Raw genomic sequence first — 19,936 nt, forward strand, 5'->3', positions numbered from 1 at the left:
TATATATATTATATATATATATATATATATATATACATATATATATATATATATAAACAATTTGTATCTCTATTTTTCATATTTTCTCTACATAGTAGAAAAAAAGTCTATTTTGCAGTCTATTTTATGTGAGTTATGGATGTTATGCTTGACAAATCTCAAACAAATTATGAGAGTAGACTATGGCAACTCTTAAAACTGGCTCCTGTAAACACTCAAACAATGTCACCCCATCTTCAGAATGTCATTTAAAATGACAGTTCACTATTATTTTGAGGTGGTGTGATGTTCGGCACACAAATGGTAAATCCTTCATTGAATGCCTCAGGTGGTGTTTCATGTGACAGTGATTTTGAAAACAGATGTTGCCTTTAAATTCTGTCAAGCTCACAATCCCTCAGCTCATACGTACACCAGACATCTATCTCAACCCCATGAAACAAGCTCTCATCTCTGATTCTCAAAGAGAGAGGACACAATAAATTTGCATGAAGACTGCCTAGTAGAGTCTGTATTAGCGGTGGGATGACCGATGACCCAACTGGCTAAGACCTTGCTACTTGCAGCTGGGATATGCAGTCGAGAGATTAAACTGCAGTTATTGGTGCCTTGTCACTGAGGAACCCCTGCAGAGCCTATTACAACCTAATGCATGAAATAGCTGAGAGGGCCCTCCATTGAGTAAGTAATTAAATGTGGCTGCCTGCCACCGTCGTATGTATAAGACCTCCAGCGGCCTGGTCAGGTAGAGTAATTACCATTCCTCCCTCTTTTGCCTGTTTGATAAAAGATGATTATCTTTCTCTACCCTGAAAAATCATATGCATATAAGCAGTAAGAGTGGAATACCTCTGAGGGTCTTTTTCATTATTCCACCCATGATAAAAACCTTGTCCATCCCTAATATTAGAATATATCTCGAAAGTTCTGATTGACGGTATCAAAACTTTGCTATGAGCTTGTTTGAAATTGAACAATTCACGCACAGATGCATGTCAATGCAATGAATCAATAGCACAGTTGTATGGACTGAAAGGTTACGTGGGAAATACTGGGCAGTTTTTCAACAACTCACATGGCCATACTATTCATTGAGAGCTACAAAACACATATATACCATGTGGGTTACCTTTATTTTCACTAACTGAAATGGAATCTTAATTAAGTGACTCATTTGGAACAAACAACACAGCTTACACAGGCTATCAGTTTTTAGCACTGACAACCACATTTAATCACAGGTGTGAGTCTTGACAACTGTTATCAAGATTTATAATAATAAGAAATGTTTCTTGAGCAATAAATCAGCATATTAGAATGATTTCTGAAGGACTATGTGTCACTGAAGACTGGAGTAATGATGACGAAAATTCAGCTTTGATCCAAGGAATAAATTACACTTTAAATATATATAGAAATATGTGATGCTGCCTTAACATTTGGCCAAATTATCGTGAAATTCCAAATAAAAAACACAAAAAAGGTATCGTAGCATAACTATAAGTTCTGGAACAGCCATCATGCCATTTTGCTGTATGCTTAACAGTACCTGTTCTCTATAACGTACACACCAGACTGCGGCCTCTTGAAATACGGGGCCGTTTTTTGTGGTAAGGCATTAAAACATATTGTTTGGAACGAGCCCCGATGATGCCGATACGGCAGCTGATATGATACATGGCATAGTGAGCTGAGGAGACATGAATAATGATAGAGGAGAAAATAGAGGGAAGGGAGTGGTGGTGGGGAGGGGGACTGTTCTTTTTTTTTTTCTCTGTCTCCATCTGCCTCTCTTTTTCTGCCGGCCGGAGAAGCGCCTGATGTATTTGCTGCTTGGCTGCTCTCAGAGATTGCTATCAGCCAAGACTCGTCCGTGGAGGTAAACTCAATACGCATATTTTCCCCCTCCAACCTTCATAACATTTACTTTCAAGCCGTCTGATTTGGCGTGTGTGCGCGTGTGTGAATTTTTAGAGCTCTAATAGTGTGTGATTTGAAAGTGTGACCGCCTGCTTTGGCCTTCCAGAGATGCAATACAAATGTAATGCAAGATGAACCAATCAATAGAGGTGTAATGTTGAAAACAGGACCTCGGTTTGTAGATGTGTTTTCAATAATACGACCGAAGCGCAAAGCCAATCACCATTTGCCTGCAATCGTAAGCGCAAAATGAATGTTGATGTTTCTGGCACGTTCAAAGCATCCAGATGGTGTTTCGAGAAACAAGTCTCTCCACTGCAACACGACTTAATAATCAGTTTGACTGACATGATATCACTGTGCGAGCTACTGATTTAAAAACTAGTTGTCAGATATGTATAACATTTAAATTCTCACTTCATGTACCCTGTCAACACAACATTATGAGGAATGGCAGATGGTGTTTTACTCGAAGCACTGTAAGAGTAGCACTTTCCTGTCTCTAAATCACTTCATGCAAAATGTGGTTTGTTAAAATCTCACATTATGTTACAACTGTGGCCGAATGGTTAGCACAAATGCACTAAAAATGTTGAGCAGTGGTGCTCATGTGAGGGACACGTGTCCTGGATGGAATACGATGGTGGTAAAATGTGTCAACTGGTAATAATTTTGCTTTGCTAATTATACCGCAGTAGATCTTCAGTGGGAAGCACTGCTGTATGATATTTATAGGAGGAATGTCAGAGTAGGACATGTCCCAAACTAGTCAAGAATGCAAGTGACATCCAGTCACTGCTGTGAATGTGGCTCATTTACAGTTGATTTTTGCAATTTATTATATATAAATCATTTTGTTGATAGGGCTGTCAATTTCACACTATTTATTTATTTTTATTCACTTAAAAACAAATCGCTCAAGTAAATGCAAGAGAAAGAAATTAAAAATGGCGCTCATGGTGTAAGATGCTGAAAAAAATGCTGAGATTAACCAACATATGTAATTAAGTTCAAATTTAATTGGACTGAGAGCCCTTTATATTTTTATTTTCTATCTATATATCTACAATTTTATTACTGGTGTCAAAATTAACGTTTGCAATTATTATTTTTTTTTTAAGTGACAGCAGCCTAATAAACCAGTTGCTGTGTCTGGCATTATTGTTAATCAAAGAACAAAGGTAACAGAGAAAATTGTAGCTTTAATATGGATTTAGCTATATTTAATTTATAATTTATGCAGTGAAGACTGTAAAGTGTCTGAAAACTTAGACATGTATCGGTCATTAAAATAAATATGACATTTATTATAATGGATTTATGTAAAGATAGTTTTAAGTTCACTTAAATTAAAATGTTTTATTTTTAAAGCCTAATAAATGTTGAAATTGATAGCTTTAAGTTATACTGTAATGTTGAATGTCTATAATTAATGTTTAAAAAAAATCAATTTCATAGAGACATCAGTAGCACTATTAGTATGAGTGATACTGGTCTTCATTCATAAAAAGATGCCATTAAACACATTTTTAAAATATACTGTCTTTAAGTTGTTTCTACATTAATTTTGGAGAGTAACTGCAAAATTATTACAATATAATATAATAAAAATCCAATGTTTTTAATTGTGATTAATTACAGAAAAAATTTGATTAATTCGTTTTTTTATTTATTTTTTAATCAATTGACAGCATTAATTTGAATTTTTCCTTTGTTTTTATTAAAAAGTGAAACTGTTGTCTTTTTAACTAAAATGATCTTTTGTTTATGGAAACTGAAATAAAGTTAAATAAAATAAAATAAATATTAAATAAAAATAAATCATCTCAAAAAAGTAAAATGAATGTTTAAGTTGAAGTCAAAAATTACTAAAACTGAAATAAAATGAAAAATTAAAAATAAAATTACACAACATACAATATTTTTTAAAAATGACAAATGCACACAGATTCACCAAAACTTTAATGGAAGAAAAAGAAAATTGACTATATAAAAATAAAAGCTAATAAATATTAATAAATACTATAATAGTATATAAATAATATAAAAATATTAAATCATATTTAAATAATATTAAAATAGCACTCAAGAGGCAAAAAAGCTTCACTTTTTTTTTAATTGAACAAATAGCAAACAGTTGGTTTCTTGTGGTTTAGAGCCAATCATAAGAAATCAAGCCTTATTTATGAAGTGCTGTGACAGCAAACCTCATAAGTCAAAGGCAGGAGCAGTATCAAATCTGCCTGTACTGTCTCACGCTGCTGCTATGAGCCCAGGTTCTTGAACGCTTTGACCTGCGAGGGGAATGAGAGCTGTCCAAACAGACAGAAGGAGTCGGGTGAACAGCGTGCCTGTGTTTGAGAGGTCAGATCTCCAGCACAGAGGCTAACAACAGGCTTCGGCTCCAGGGAAAAACAAGACCTTTAGATAACTGTAGCCTTATAGAGACTTAAAACATGTGATAAGCTGTGCGAACAGAGAAAAAAGGTGGGAAGAAAAGAGTGAGACTAAGTGGAGGAGACTGGAGGATTCTCCAAATGAAAGGTGAGGAAAATAATTTCTGGAAAATGGGATTCTGATCAAAGTGTGTCTACAGTAGACTAAACATCGGATAAACAGTGAATCCAACCTCAAGTACAACGAAATATAAGTAACAAAGAAGCAAACTCCTCAAGTGAGTCTCCTAAATCAAACTGACAGTTATTGAGCTGGGTTACTATTTTTAAAAGGCATTTTCAGAGGCATTTCAGGCCAGCAAGTTTATCAAAGGCAAGGTGGTGTTAAGTTGCACAGGGAATATTCTCACAACACGCGATACACCACAGATGATTCTGCACAGCACTCTGATGCTAATTAGATACTGCCTGCGTTGTGCAGCACCTTTGATATTAGCTTTGGAGAGAGGTATTACAGCATTCACAACTCATTTGTTTTATAAATCAGTGTTGTTCCCTAAAACTAGTATAAAATAATCTAAATACAACCAGATCTCGCAGCAATTTGTACGTTTTTTATGAGGTCGCTAATGTGTACGAATTTGTATGTTTTTTGCTAAATCGTATGTTATTTACGAGTTGCCAAATTCGTACGAATGACCTACCCCTAACCCCACCCCCAAACCTACCCATCACTGGGGTTTAGACAAATCGTACGAAAAAAGGTAGGAAGAAAAGAGTGAGACTAAGTGGAGGAGACTGGAGGATTCTCCAAATGAAAGGTGAGGAAAATATTTTCCGGAAAATGGGATTCTGATCAAAGTCTGTCTACAGTAGACTAAACACTGGATAAACAGCGAATCCATTACTAAAATAAAACTGCTTTGAAATTATGAGCACTGATGGATCAAACCCAATAAGACTAGGATCAAGTATTAACAAATAAATAGGGTTAATTTTGATTTCATGTTGACTTCAAAATGTCACACTTTATATTAGGTGTCTTTAACTATTATGTACTTAAACACAATAAGTACATTGTACTTATTTTTGATTTATGTTGTATTGCAAAGCATTTGTGCTGCTGATGAGGTGGGATAGTGGTAAGGTTAGGGACAGGTTTGGTGGTATGGGTGGGTTAAAAATGAAGGGAAGGCTCAACAGTGTAATTATAGCTGTAATTACAGAAATTAATTACAAATGTAATTACATGTAGCTAATTATAATAATAAGTACAATCTTAAAACATGTATGTACATACGTTTACTGTATCAAATGATTAATTCAAATTTTAGAACACAGTAGTTAAAGTCCTGCTGAAATCAAAATGTAAGTTTTTTAGTTTTAGTATAAATATGTTAGCCTTAATGTTATTTATAAGTTGGTGTCTTCCAAAACAATGACAAAATTCTCATTTAAGAGATATAAGCATTCAAAATTTACAGATTTTCATGACATCACATCGCACTTTAGCTTCTCATCAAATCTTCTGTCCAATCAAATGCTCTCTAGAATCTGAAGTCCCGCCCCCTCCTACACATCAACAGACACTGAAGCTGTGGCTGAAATCGGTCATTTATTCACACATTTACTAGTTTCTACATGGTGAATGGCACATTGTGCACTATATAGGGGATAGGGAACGATTCAGACATTGTAAATATGCTTTGCATTGACGCGAATGAAGTCTGTTTTCACGTTAGTATAACTTGAACCGCCACAGCGTGAGCATAGTCTGCTCTGGCCCAGGGACACGAGAGCACAGGGCGGATCATATCCGCGAGTCGGCTCAGACCACGAAAGGTATGGAACCCATTTAAATTCTGCACAGAATGCTGTATTTTAAAGTGATATACTGTAGAGGAGATTAGGAGGAGAAACAGTTAGATATTAAAAGAAAACAGAGGTTTTAGTGAGTTTAACGGCTCTGGCAGAGCTGTGATATAAACAAAACGCTACTGGCTATTTTAAAAAAGGGGCTGCACTGTTCAATATATCGCCCTGTCTTCCTGTTTCAGTTGAAATTACATCAACACATTGAATAATGCTGCGCGTTCCAAGACACTTCAGCGGGCCTTTAAGGAAACTTAATATAAAGTGTTTTTTTTTCCCCAAACTCTGTAACAGTTCAGCAGAGAGTAAGAGCCAATAAGATAGCCAATAAAGAGTCACATGCCAAATTACACAGTCATGCAGGCATTCACGTTGTTGCATAAAATAGTTGAAAGTATGTATCATGCTGAAAGTGTCATGTCGAAGCAGACCTTGTTTTTTATAACACTTGCGTCGTGTCTCATACCACTTATGATGACATAACAATTGCAAGGTGTAACTGTCAAAAAGCGACTCCAGTGGGAAAGACTCACTTGTTATTCCTAGAGTGAGATCTGGCCTGAAAAAATAATTACACACACAGAATGACCAGTAATTTTCACAGTCTTTCTGGCTTTTAGCTCAGATTAAAACCACAGAGTGCCTGTTTCTGGATTAGCTCTTGCTTCCAGGCCTTCCCAGCTCGGGGGACTACCAGTCTCACGGCCATGTGAAAGACAGGCGGTCATGCAGGCAGTTTGCTGCTGAATGGAGCCCAGGGCTGAACTGTAGGGTATGTTTTAATGGGCACATTCCATTGTTAGGACTGTGGCTGCTGAAATTGGGGCAAACCTACATGAACATCACAAGCCCTGGCAGACATCTCACAAATGTCTCAGTTCCATGATAATTACAGCACAACAAGCTCTTCCAACGCTAGTCCTATTCCAGCAATGATTTGTGCACAAGATCTTTAAGAAAATGTTTCTATTTGAATATATTTTACAATGCAATTTATTATTGTGATAGCAAAGCTGAATGTTTAGTGTAATTATTCCATTATTCAGTGTCACACGATCCTTCAGAAATCATTCGAATATGCTGATTTGCTACTTAAGAAATATTTATAGGGCTTAGGGAAATATAGGGCTTCCCTTGATTAAAGATATTTCTAGTCGACTAGTACTCGTTCATTTAAGCCAGTGCTTCTCAAACTGGGGTATGTGAGGTGACAAAAGGGGGTACGCAAACAAAATGCGGAGTAGTTAATTTAACTCTACCATACCTTAAATTAATATTAAAACTGAGCATGTATTTCTAACTGGCAAAATGCCGTAAATCCATTACATTTAATCAAATTACCTCTAAAAATATATTATCTAAAATGACTGCATCCACACAAGCAGCATGTCTTAAATAATGCTAAATTACTGCCATTCTCGACAATGCACCTTTGTAAAAGTGGGGATTTAGCACTTGCATGAAGAATATAGACACAGATATTTATATCAATTTAAGACTCAAACTTTCTTCAATACAAAAACATACCTTGTGTGACTTGTATTTAATGTTGATAACGAGGAAGAATGCAATTGTACCCAAATATCCACATGACTGCAAACGTGCATTATTATACAACAGGTCAAAAAACAAAACATACATTTTAAACACAGTACTGTCAGTATTTACTCTATTTTGCCAGGAAACGAAAACCAGAGCAGAACTACAACACACGAATGCGGCTTTGAACGAATTGTGAGAGTCAATGATTCAATGATTCATTCACAGCCACTTGCTTCGTTACTGAATGAATGACTCGATGACTCACTCATAAAACAGTGACTTGCTGCCACCTACTGGCAGTTTTAGTTTAATATTTAAAAGTATCACTCCGTTTTACCATCATTGCATATTTCTCTATTAAACATTTTTTTAATCATTATTTATTTTATAAAGTTATTCATAAACGTAAAAAAATAAGCACTGGAAAATCAATTTAGGGGGCAAATATTGTCCCTTAATGGAAAAGGTGTGACTACAGTCGAAGTAGAAGAGAGGGGGTACGCAGAAAGAGGGGAATCCCTTCAGAGGGTAATCCAAGCTAAAAAGTTTGAGAACCACTGATTTAAGCGATTAGTCGACTAATAACGCATTTATATTAATAATTCGTAATAATGAGCCTTTAATCGCCATATATAATACATAGCCTAATCAGCGCTTAAACACATGCATAAAGCTTGCAGCAGTGCACTGGCAAACACTTTGTTGTTATTGTGCAACTCCATATCATGCAGTAAGCGCGCTCTCTACACAAACACTTGGGTACGTGCCAAATAATAGCGCACATTATCTAGGTTAACATTAGAGCGAGCAGACTTGTAAAGTTGCTACATTTGAGGTAGATGAATGATGAATGATAGTCGAATGTTTGGATTTCCTGCCATTAACGATTTGGCCATCACAGACTGTGTGATTTTGCCACTTCCTGTGGAGTTTTTTTCTCTGCGACTAACCAACTAATAACAATTTTGTTCGACTAAGCCTATAGTCAGAACTATAGGTTCTGACTATAGGTTAATAGAACATTAGGAGGTATCCCTAGTTGAAATATATAATAAATACAATAAACAGCATAAATACTGGCTTCTTCTACTTCCATTACAATATAATCACATTTAAAACTTCCTGAACAAATCCACTCAGTGCTCTAAACCATTATTACTGTAACCATGCTAAACCACCACCCACAATCCCCTCCTCTTGTTTCCTGCAGCAGCCCAGCTCTCACCTCACTAACTGCAGCTGGGACGAACCTCTGCACCTCAACCAGAGCCTTGAGCCTTTGGCTCTCAACCCACACCCACTACTGTGGGAATGGCAGCACAGCAGAAATGCTTCCAGCACCTCCAGTCCCAGATTCCCACTGTGGGAACACGGCTGTAGGCCATGCTTTCTCTCTGTCTCCTTAATGAGGCCCCATTTGCACCTCCTGTTCCCAATCCCAAGCCATCAGGACCACCACCACAGATAAAATGTAGATTAAAATAAATGCAGGGATGCTGTAATGCTATGGAAGTGCGTCCTTGACTAAAGCTAGTGGACGGATGTGATCCCGGGAGGAGATGGGAATAGAAATACTTAGAAGATCTACATTATAAACAGAATTAAGCTTTTTTGAAGCCAACAAATGAGTATGTTTACAGCATTATATGAAATGCCTGCCTGGTCTCATGGAAAGACATACCTGTGGGAACGTTTTCGCGAGTCGCAACAATATATACCAATATGTACATATCACAACAGGTTCCAACAGAAATGAACACTAGAGGCAGTAAAACAGCAAGTGCTTTTAATCGTTTTCATACAAAGTTACGATTACAGGGTCAGATTATGGATTAATAAAGAGTACGTAATAATACGTACCAATACGTGATAAGTACGTATTGGTACGTATTTTGCGGCTCGCGAAAACAGGTACGTTTTTCTAATGAGACCAGGCTCTGAAATGCAGTAAATATAAAAATGGCCTTCTCAAACTACAATAAACGTACATAATGTGCCAAATAAGAGCAAAAACAATGTACAGTGATGCATGAAAAATAAAATTGACTAGCAAATGAATAATAAATGTTTCTTAAAGCTTACTACAAAAAAATAATATTGTAGTAAGATTTAAGATAATGTAAAAGATTAGATGATAGATAGATAGATAGATAGAGCGATAGATAGAGAGAGAGATAGATAGATAGATAGATAGATAGATAGATAGATAGATAGATAGATAGATAGATAGATAGATAGATAGATAGAGAGATAGATAGATGGATAGATAGATGATAGATAGATATTTTTACAATTTATCCTGTACAGAGTGATGTAAGGTGTTATGTCATACACATCAGCATCTACAGTACTTTATGCAAGCTATTACTTCCCGGGCTCCATCTCTTCAAATAACCTGCTTTTTACCCAACAGCCACACCAGCAGCAGCGTAGAATAAGAAATGAATTGGACTTGATTAGTCACTTACTTGAGAGGAGCGCTCCTGGGCTTGGGCTTCTCAGCGGCCTGTGAATAAGACAACAGCCCATCAGATTAAAGGTCGATACCATGTGGAGAGAGAGAGAGAGAGAGAGAGAGAGAGAGAGAGAGAGAGAGAGAGAGAGAGAAGAAGAAGAAAATATGCAAAGTAGCAAAATAGGAATATCCCAATGTTGAGTGTTTGCTGGTTTCCCCTTATGGACTCTTTTGTTCTATGTTTATTTGAAAGTGGGCTACTTAGAGAGAACAGTTAAGCATGAACAGAAACAGTAGACCAGAGTTGCTTGAGGAAATTTATATTGATTTTCTAGGATGGAGGTTCTATTCAAGAGAAGCATTTGTAAATTCCTGTGATTTCTTGAGTTCATGCTAGTATTTAGTAATTCATGTTCCTCACAAGTATCTATAGTCTTTCCAAGGGCTTTCTAAGTAGTGATAAAACAAAAATAATCAATGAACCATTATTACTCCTAGCAACCAATATATAAAATGAAATATATATGGGCATTATGGATGAATCTCATGAAAACACGAAGATAAAAACTAATGAAAACATCCAAGACACATTTCACCACAATGTTAAAATGCTAAACTAACCTTTAAAGGGTTAGTTCACCTAAAAATGAAAATTCTGTCATTAATTACTCACCCATTAATTACCACACCTGTAAAACCTTTGTTAATCTTCGGAACACAAATAGTTGAAATCCGATGGCTCCATGAGGCCTGCATACGGAGCAATGACATTTCCTCTCTCAAGATCCATAAAGTTACTAAAAACATATTTAAATCAGTTTATGTGAGTACAGTGGTTAAATATTAATATTATAAAGCGACAAGAATATTTTTGGAGTGCCAAAAAAAACCTAAATAAGGACTTATGTATGATTTCAAAACACTGCTTCAGGAAGCTTCCGAGCGCAATGAATCAACGTATCGAATCTGCTGTTCGGAGCGCCAAAGTCACATGATTTCAGCCGTTGGCAGTTTGACACACGATCCGAATCATGATTTGATACACTAATTCATTTATGCTCCGATGCTTCCTGAAGCAGTGTTTTGAAACCGGCCATCACTAAATAAGTCGTTATTTTGTTTTTTTGGTGCACCAAAAATATTCTCGTCACTTGAACCACTGTACTCACATGAACTGATTTAAATATGTTTTTAGTTTTTAGTACCTTTATGGATCTTGAGAGAGGAAATATCCCTATGCAGGCCTCACTAAGCCATCGGATTTCAACTAAAATATCTTAATTTGTGTTCTGAAGATTAATTAAGGTCTTACGGGTGTAGAACGACATGAGGGTAAGTAACATTTTTGGGTTAACTAACCCTTTAAGATGGTAATGGATGTCCAAATCATTTTCATGTGATTTTAATCACTATTTCTTCTTCAAACTTGAATAAGCTTCATTTTATTTGTTTGTTTGTTTATTGTAGGTTACATTTACGTTAAACATGGAAGCAAATAATTACCATTCATGTATTATGCTATTTACTTTGTCTATGTACTTTGTACGAAACAAAGTGAAACAAAAAAATATGAAACAATATGAAAGAAACTACAAAGACAAACACAAAACAAAACAAAACAAAACATGAAACAAAACACAAAGCAAAAACAAAAAAAAACAAAGCAAAATAAGACAAAAAAACAACAAAACAAGAAACAAAACAAAAGACAAAATATGAAACAAAAATTTAATCAGCATAAAAACAAAACAATATTTTTAATTTTATTTCTATAGTATTTGTTAGTGAATTCTGTTTTTGTTAGTGAATCTAAACTTGTTGAGCTTAATTTTGCACATCTGTTTAGACAAATTAATGTTTAGCAGATTTCAGTGTTAACAAAATTAAATTTTGATTATGAATTACAATTTAATTTGATTGAGGAAAATTGTATTACATGAGGTCTGTCAAACAATCTCTTCACTCTATGAGATTAATTTCCTGAGTTAATCTGCACATGTTCCTCTACGACAGCGAGCTGATTATTAGGTCTGAGCTGTATGTTTGTCACAGTGACTCTTTCGGCTGTTGTATATGCATCATAGAGTGCTAAGCACCACTTTCAGAATCAAATCTCTCAAGGTAAATGGGGATATATTGAGATATCCAGCACTTCAGATGAACACAGCACTACCTGGGCAGCCGCAGAGGCAGAGACGCAGGTTTTGGGTTTAATGCTGCGGCCATTGATCTGTGTACAGTCCATTTATCATTCAGGGAGGGAGCCAGTGATCTTCACAGTGTATTAGATGAAACAACTCAGATCATCTGTCACAGGCCCTCTTATTGCTGTTTCCCTCTCAGTGGGGAATTTGGGCTCATTCCAGGCTGCTCGCAGATGGATGTTGCTAGGCAACATGGTTGGGGGCCGTTGCTGCCAGCGATAGCGTGCGTATGTAAACCCACACGCAGACGGGGACATACATACTTGCACACATGTGCTAGTGAGCTGTTATGAATGTCAGGTCTCCTCCGTCATGAGTGTGAGGAGTATTGGGGCACTTGCTTTAAGGGTTGTGTGTGAGTTTCTTTTTAGGAGGAGGGAAAAAGTGGGCATCACTATTGTGATTTGGTTCACATTAGCTTTCTCAAAAAAGTGGTTTTGCACAGGGCCTGTTGAAATCAACATAGGGACACTGCCATTTCAAACACGATCAATGTGTGCTACGTCAGACCTCAAATATTCAATTCACAACAGAAAAGAGAATAACATTTTTTTTGGCAAAAATCAAAACAAAACAAAAAACAGTGAAGTCTGAATAATATAATTACATTATTCAGACGTTCACTGTTTTTTGTTTTGTTTTGACTTTTGTTTGGATTTTTTTGTTGTGAATTGAATATTTGAGGTCTGACGTAGCACACATTGATCATGTTTCAAAATAAAACCACTCACAGGCCTAGATTAGCATTTTTATTTCAATTTAGGTGAAAACATAGGAACATTTTTAAGGTTAAATATTATTTTATTTTCATTTAAAATTTGAATAGTCCTTAAATAGTCCTTGTTGTGTGTACAGCAGGTACTGCCAGTGGTATTTATTTTGTTTGAGGGAGATTTTTTTGGAAGATAAACCAGGATCCATTTGATTATCCAGGATTTTGCACATTAAATGAAAAGTAAGTCCCCATTATCAAAGTGTGCCATTAAAAGAGAAGAAAACAAACAAACAAACAAAAACTATTTTTAGATATCCATTTACTACTATCCATTTTAATTTGAAGGTTGAGAAAAGTCATTATTATATAACAATTCTTAACAAAAGTAAACTGGGACATAATTAACAACATTTGCTGTATTATATTCAAGGACTGCCTGGACAATTATTATTACTGAGTTGTTTAAATATTGTGACCTTGATGAATAAATGATCTTTGTCATTTTTGAGTAAATTAACCTGGAATATTACTCTAAAGATGGTGTAGTTAATATAGTAAAATGCCCAAAAATGTTTTTTTTTTTTTTTTTTTTAGTTGCAGGGCAAAATGCTCATCAAGCTAAAAGTGTTGCCAATTAAAATGACAAGAAATAGGAAGAAATGAAGACACACTGGTTTATGCAACCACTGTGCGAAAGACGTTGTACCAATGTCATTATACACATTTGTGTCCTCATAAACTATATATACACAAGACATACACACACACACACGTGCACACACACATTCATTATCCTCCACTGCTGTTCCTGCCATGCTGGTCACACAGAGGAAAATGTGTGTATGTGTTGGACATATGCCTCTAAGCAATTTGCATGTCTATATGTATGCACAGTGTATATCACAGCATATATCTGTGAGAAAACAGAATAGGCTTCTTTTAAATTATTTATGAGACATTATACAAGCAGTCAGTTTCTGATTCTCAATTCAGGCAGATGTGAGAAATATATATATATATATATATATATTATATATATATATATATATATATATATATATATATATATTTTTTTTTTTTTTTTTTTTTTTTTTTCAAATGACCTGTATAAGGGTCAGCTGTCATTATTTGCAGTGGTTCCACTGATATTTGTGTGTGTAAACAGACAAGACTGCGTGAGTATCATTACACATGGACACAAAAAGGCTTCCACTCTAATGATATATAAGGAAGCTCATTATATTGTGATAAACCAGCGTTTGCTTGTGGTGAGACTGTCAATCAAGCTCAAACAATATTCCGTCTTGAAATTCAGTTACCTGTTCATTGTCCTCTTCATCACTGCTGATTTTCAGGTCATCCTCAAGCATTCTGAAAAATAAGTTTTAAAAAGTTTTAATGACACAGCGATGGAGTATGAAGTATATTTCCTGAAAGTTTACCGAATTATTATGAACAACTTCAATAATAAGTTATATAATAAATAAAAAATGGTGAGTGGTGAGTACTTTCCGAAGGATTATGTCTTTATAAAGTAACAAGATGGATGGATGGATGGATGGATGGATGGATGGATGGATGGATGGATGGATGGATGGATGGATGGATAGATAGATAGATAGATAGATAGATAGATAGATAGATAGATAGATAGATAGATAGATAGATAGATAGATAGATAGATAGATAGATAGATAGATAGATAGATAGATAGATAGATAGATAGATAGATGGCATGTGAGAGCAATGACATCATCCAGAGAGGCCGCTGACCTACATGTCTATATCAACACTCTTTCAAAGCCTTATTGCCAGCAGAACACACCACAGCCATGAAATAAAGACAAACAGACGAATGTTCTTCTAAAACTAAAACAATAAAAGCCTTTTACAAGAACAAAATGTGTTTATGGTTTAGTTTTCTATGACCTAAGCTGTCGTGCAGGACTGTAGATTGAGAAGGACTTTGAACAAAACTACCAGTCATTACCCTCGTAATGTCTAACAGATGCTGACATAGACCTACATAGGAAACCAGGTGCTGAAAGCACACAGCTTTAAAGAGTACCGTTTCTGCTAACAGATGATTCGCAGGTAAAGTTTATGTATATATCACAGAGTGCAAAACATTATCTCTTCTGTAGGTATAAAGCACAGAAAAACTTTGATCTCAGATCAGTACAGAATAGAATAAGCATGAACAAAGAATAACAAAGGAAAGCAGAACAAATAAAGAGAAAGAGAGGTTTTCCATGAATCAGACTGTTTGATTGTGAGAAGCCGTAGAGCCTCCACAGTTTGCCACATCTGTTTCACTCAACACGCGATGAGTGATGCCTCTTTAGAAAAAGTTTCTGACAAAAACAAATATATATTTTATTGTACATAAATACAAGGATGTGTTGGACAAGACATGAGCTTTTATTCTTTTAGATTTTTCTTTTAGCCATCTAGAGCTCAATCACTGAAGAAATAATTAATAATTAAACTTATTAAATTAATTAAAAATTAGATGTATTAACACAATCCACTGGATTTCCCATGTATACTGTAAGCTGACTTCACTCTGGTAACTCTAGGAATAAGAGAACACCACATGTGGGAAAAAAAAGCTTCCAGTTTTTTTGCAAGAAGGTAAATCCCCCATCACACTGTGAACTCCAGAACATTCCAATAAGCTTCAAAGCTGTTTAGGTTTGGTGGTTTTTGGTTAACACCAAAAGAACTTGACTCCATTCTGGTGTAATTCTAGGAATATGGGAACACCACAAGGAAAATACTTTCTTTGTGAAATGAAGGAGGTGGGAACTCCAGAACTTTCCATTAAGCTTTGATGATGTTTAGATGTAGTGATTTCTGGTTGACATGCAGGGAATTTGACCTGATGTAACAATAGTATGGGAACATCACAAGATATTTAGGTTGTTTCAAGTCATTTCTTAGTCACTGCTGTCCAGGCAAGGCAATTATCAGACAAGTTGATCAGGCAGTCAGGTGATTTATCTTTGGAAAATGAGCTAAACAGATATAAAGACTGAAGACTTGTTTCAAATAGTGTTGACAGCAGCTAGAGGAAAACCTTCCATTGCACATCATGGAGGAAAAACATGTTCTGTTGTACAGTAACAGTCCCATGGAATATATGGAAGGTTTTGTTGAGGATGCTTGATTCTTCCAACTTTGCCTGCACTGATTTTACTGCCCCATACACAGGGCTCCAGACTGCAACCAAATGGTCGCATTTTGCAGCCTTTTTTCCTGCCGGCGTGAGAAAATTTTGTTAGAGGTCGTACTAGTGCGACCACCACGTTCCCCATCTGATGAGAGTTGCCATTTCTGTTGCATATAATGCATATGAGAAACATCAAACGGCAAAGGTAACGTAAGTGGAAAGAAACAATGCTACTCTTTTGAGCTGCGAAGCACAGAATGTTTATCAGCTTGGACAATAATAAACAACGCAATGCAGTGCGAGCTCAGACGGTTCTCGCGCACCGATCTAGGTCAAGTAACACTGTTGCTACAGAGTTCTGGGAGATCCAATGAAAAAGCGCTGAATTCATCTTAAAATTGATAACTTCGCAGTGTGACCTAGTGGGAAGCATTTAAATTCAGCAAAGTATTCTCAGTTATAAACTAGATCAAACAGCGCTGATGTGGAAACCAGAAATACTGTGCCATGAATGAACAAGTTATATAAGGCTCTCCAGTGAGTAACGCTAACTGTAACCATGGTTGCATAAATAGTTGAATGTAACATTACTCATTTCAGGGTTCATGCAAATTTATGGGAATGAAATTCAGGCACATTTCAAGGACTTCACACTTCCAGCACAAATCTCTAAATATGATTCAATTTTTAATGTTATTTTCAATGTGATGATCTGTAAAACTAAAAGTTTGAAGATGAAGATTTGTGGATAACAAACTTTTATTTAAAAAATAATCAGCAGAACCAGTAGATGGTGGGAGAGGAACACTTACTGGCTTATTAGTGATTTCCACTCCCTAATACATGGGGAAAAGTAGGAAAAGTCTCATGAAAAACAAAAACTTTTCTTCAAATTGTGCCTAAATTACACAGAAAGCAAGTAAAGAGGACTCATTTTATAATCACTGAAGCTGTCGGTCAGTTCAGTATGGTACATTTAAAAATAATAGAATTTTTGCATTTTTCCCTAAAATTAGGTTTTTGCATGTTACTGTTGTCAATAAAAGTACATTTTATATACATCTCAATTCAAGCTCAGTGCTTTACTGTCACATTTCCAATAAATAACTGAGTCAGATCATTTTTTATGCAATACGGAAACATGCGAATAACATGCACTTTTACTGAATAAATTCCTTGATGCGCATTAAAAAAGACGTGACTTTGTGATGGGACAGCATAATTGGACTACCCAGCAGATCAATGTCATTGCACAGCATCTTATTAATGTAAAACAATAGTAATATGATTCAATCACCTTTATGATTAAGCCCCACCACCCGCCCAGCGCCACCTTCTGTAGATCTTACGGGCACCATTGCCACTGCTCTCAAATGTTAGTCTGGAGCCCTGCCAATACATACCGTAAGAGCAAAGAGGATGGCGGCGCTGTAGTAGAAACTAGTTAGAATTCATAACAATGTGTTCTCACTCAAATACATAGACCGCTTGAAAAACATCAGAAAGCTAGGGAATTAGTCTAAACGAACAGCAGGTTATTAAAGTAAAACCAAGGCCAAGAAAAACAAGTATCCAGAGACACCCTCTAAACTTTATAACTGTTAGCACATGAAAAGAGAAACACAAGCTGGTGTGTTTTCTCTCAGTGTCACCACTCATTACCATACAGTTTCAATGGGTTTGAATGACCTGAAATGCTATGAACCAAATTTGTTCCAGAATTCTGGTGTACATTTCAGCTAAGTACTTAAATTTCTATGTTTCTGATGTTTCCCTTCCACATAAACAATCTGTTCTCATATTCCTACTTTCCCAGTTTGTTGAGCTTCAAAAAAGTTCATACTCACAGTATATCCAAGTTTAGGAGAAAATTAAAAACCAACACAAACCACATTTACACAACATATCAGACTCACAGTGGCCTTAGAATCAAAGAATGTGAGAAATGGTTTACTAAAATACCTAATTTGAAATAAACTTTAAACTAAAAAAACAAACAAACAAACAAACAAAAAAACATTGAGGTGAATTTTTAAACCAAGGTGAGATTGGCATGTCTTTGTCACCATTTTCAGTGTCAATGATATTCGGGCAGAGCAGACAGATGTTTTGGAGGGCAGAGCGGGCATCCGTAGAGAGAGGGTTGTGTAGTTTGCAGTAGTAGACCTGTGCCACATCACTGCTGGGCTCTGGATGGGGTCTCATGGGTCGGCTCTGGGCAGTATGCCAACTATGCTCCCCTAATTGTGAGAGTGGAACACTCGCTGGTCATTACTAAAATTCGGTGTGTTGCACAGAGGAAACCTGCAAATTACGAGGCACCAGCTACTTGTCTCCATAGCTGCCTGCCAGCTACCTGATGACTAATGCGAAATTCCAGGGAGATTCAAGTGCATTGACAGAAATGCCAATTATGATCACAAAACCCTTGTAGCAATGTTCAATTCAATTCCAACTTTGTATATCGCATTTAACAATCATTTTAAAGATTAAGGTCAAGACACCAGTTAGCAAAAACAAGGTGACAGTAGCTATGTTTCCATCCAAAGTTGTGAATACAACTTGTGCACAAATTTGTAATATAGCATAAAACATTTGCGAATAAAGCACTGTTTCCATCCAGTGAGTCGAAGAGAACAAAATCATCACTTCCTGATAAACTGGCACTAAATATCACTAAGAAAAATGGAAGTTGCTGCAGTAGAAGCCATTGTATATAATAATTCCTTGTGCCTCAGAGCGCACAGACGAAACGCAATAAATGCTGTCATGTTATCTTGCATTCAGATGCCTGGTGTTTGTGAATACAATCATGTGAGGCGCTTCTGGGAGGGAATTATACCGAACCACTTTAAAGACACACTTTGTTCAGGCATTACAGAATGACCAAAACAGCATTTCAGATACTGTGCAACGAGTTCGGTCAGCTGGTTGGTCCTGTTATGCCATCCCATTGCAAAGTCTTTTTTAATGTGCATAAAGGAATTTATTAAGTAAAAATGCATGCTATTTGCATGTTTCCGTATTGCATAAAAATGTATTCGTCTCTGTTGAGTGAATATGTTTCTTATTCAAGTTTTTAGAATTTTGCATCTTGACATTTCCATCCAGCGTTTTTTATGGAATATCACAAAATGCAAATAGGCGCACTGTAGAAAAAAAAACGGTCAAATGACTGGCAGCTATGGCTGACAAACAAAAAAACTTAAAATTAAAGTAAAATATCTTAATTTAATCAAGGAAAAATCCATAAAATAACACTGTTTTTCACTAAAACTTTTAATGCAAGTAAAATTTCTGTAAAATTATTGGTTTTGCACTTTATTTAAATTAAGAAATTTTACTTTAATTTTATGTTTTTTGTTTGGCAGCTGTAGCTGCCAGATATTTTCCATTTTTTTATGTTTTTTTTGTTGTTGTTTTTTTACAGTGTGGATGGAAACATAGCAAGTGACAGTAAAGATCTCTCTGAGAATAAGAAGGTAGCTCAATTAAACCTCTTGTGCCTTTACAGTTATTGCAGGAAGTGCTCAAGAAATCTCAAGGATGTCTTGGGTTTTAAGTCTGATAGAATAAAAGTACTGAAAAAATAAATGAGTCACGAACATGTTTTCTAGCATTTTTTCCTGACTCTTTGGCAATAATTCCAAGAAATGTAGG

At 35.9% G+C, this 19,936-nt stretch overlaps 1 protein-coding gene across 1 annotated transcript in view; it reads right to left on the reverse strand.

Annotated features, from left to right (window-relative positions):
- The window catches only part of aff2 (AF4/FMR2 family, member 2), a 251,205-nt gene that overhangs the window by 60,048 nt on the left and 171,221 nt on the right, over positions 1–19,936 (reverse strand). Inside the window, exons 8-9 of the mRNA XM_067382897.1 lie at positions 14,424–14,475; positions 10,199–10,236 (exon numbers count right to left, since the gene is read on the reverse strand). Of these exons, the coding sequence (XP_067238998.1) occupies positions 10,199–10,236; positions 14,424–14,475 (90 nt within the window). The remainder of the gene's footprint in view (positions 1–10,198; positions 10,237–14,423; positions 14,476–19,936) is intronic.

Source organism: Chanodichthys erythropterus, chromosome 1, assembly GCF_024489055.1.
Source record: "Chanodichthys erythropterus isolate Z2021 chromosome 1, ASM2448905v1, whole genome shotgun sequence".
In the NCBI taxonomy this organism is placed as follows: domain Eukaryota; kingdom Metazoa; phylum Chordata; class Actinopteri; order Cypriniformes; family Xenocyprididae; genus Chanodichthys; species Chanodichthys erythropterus.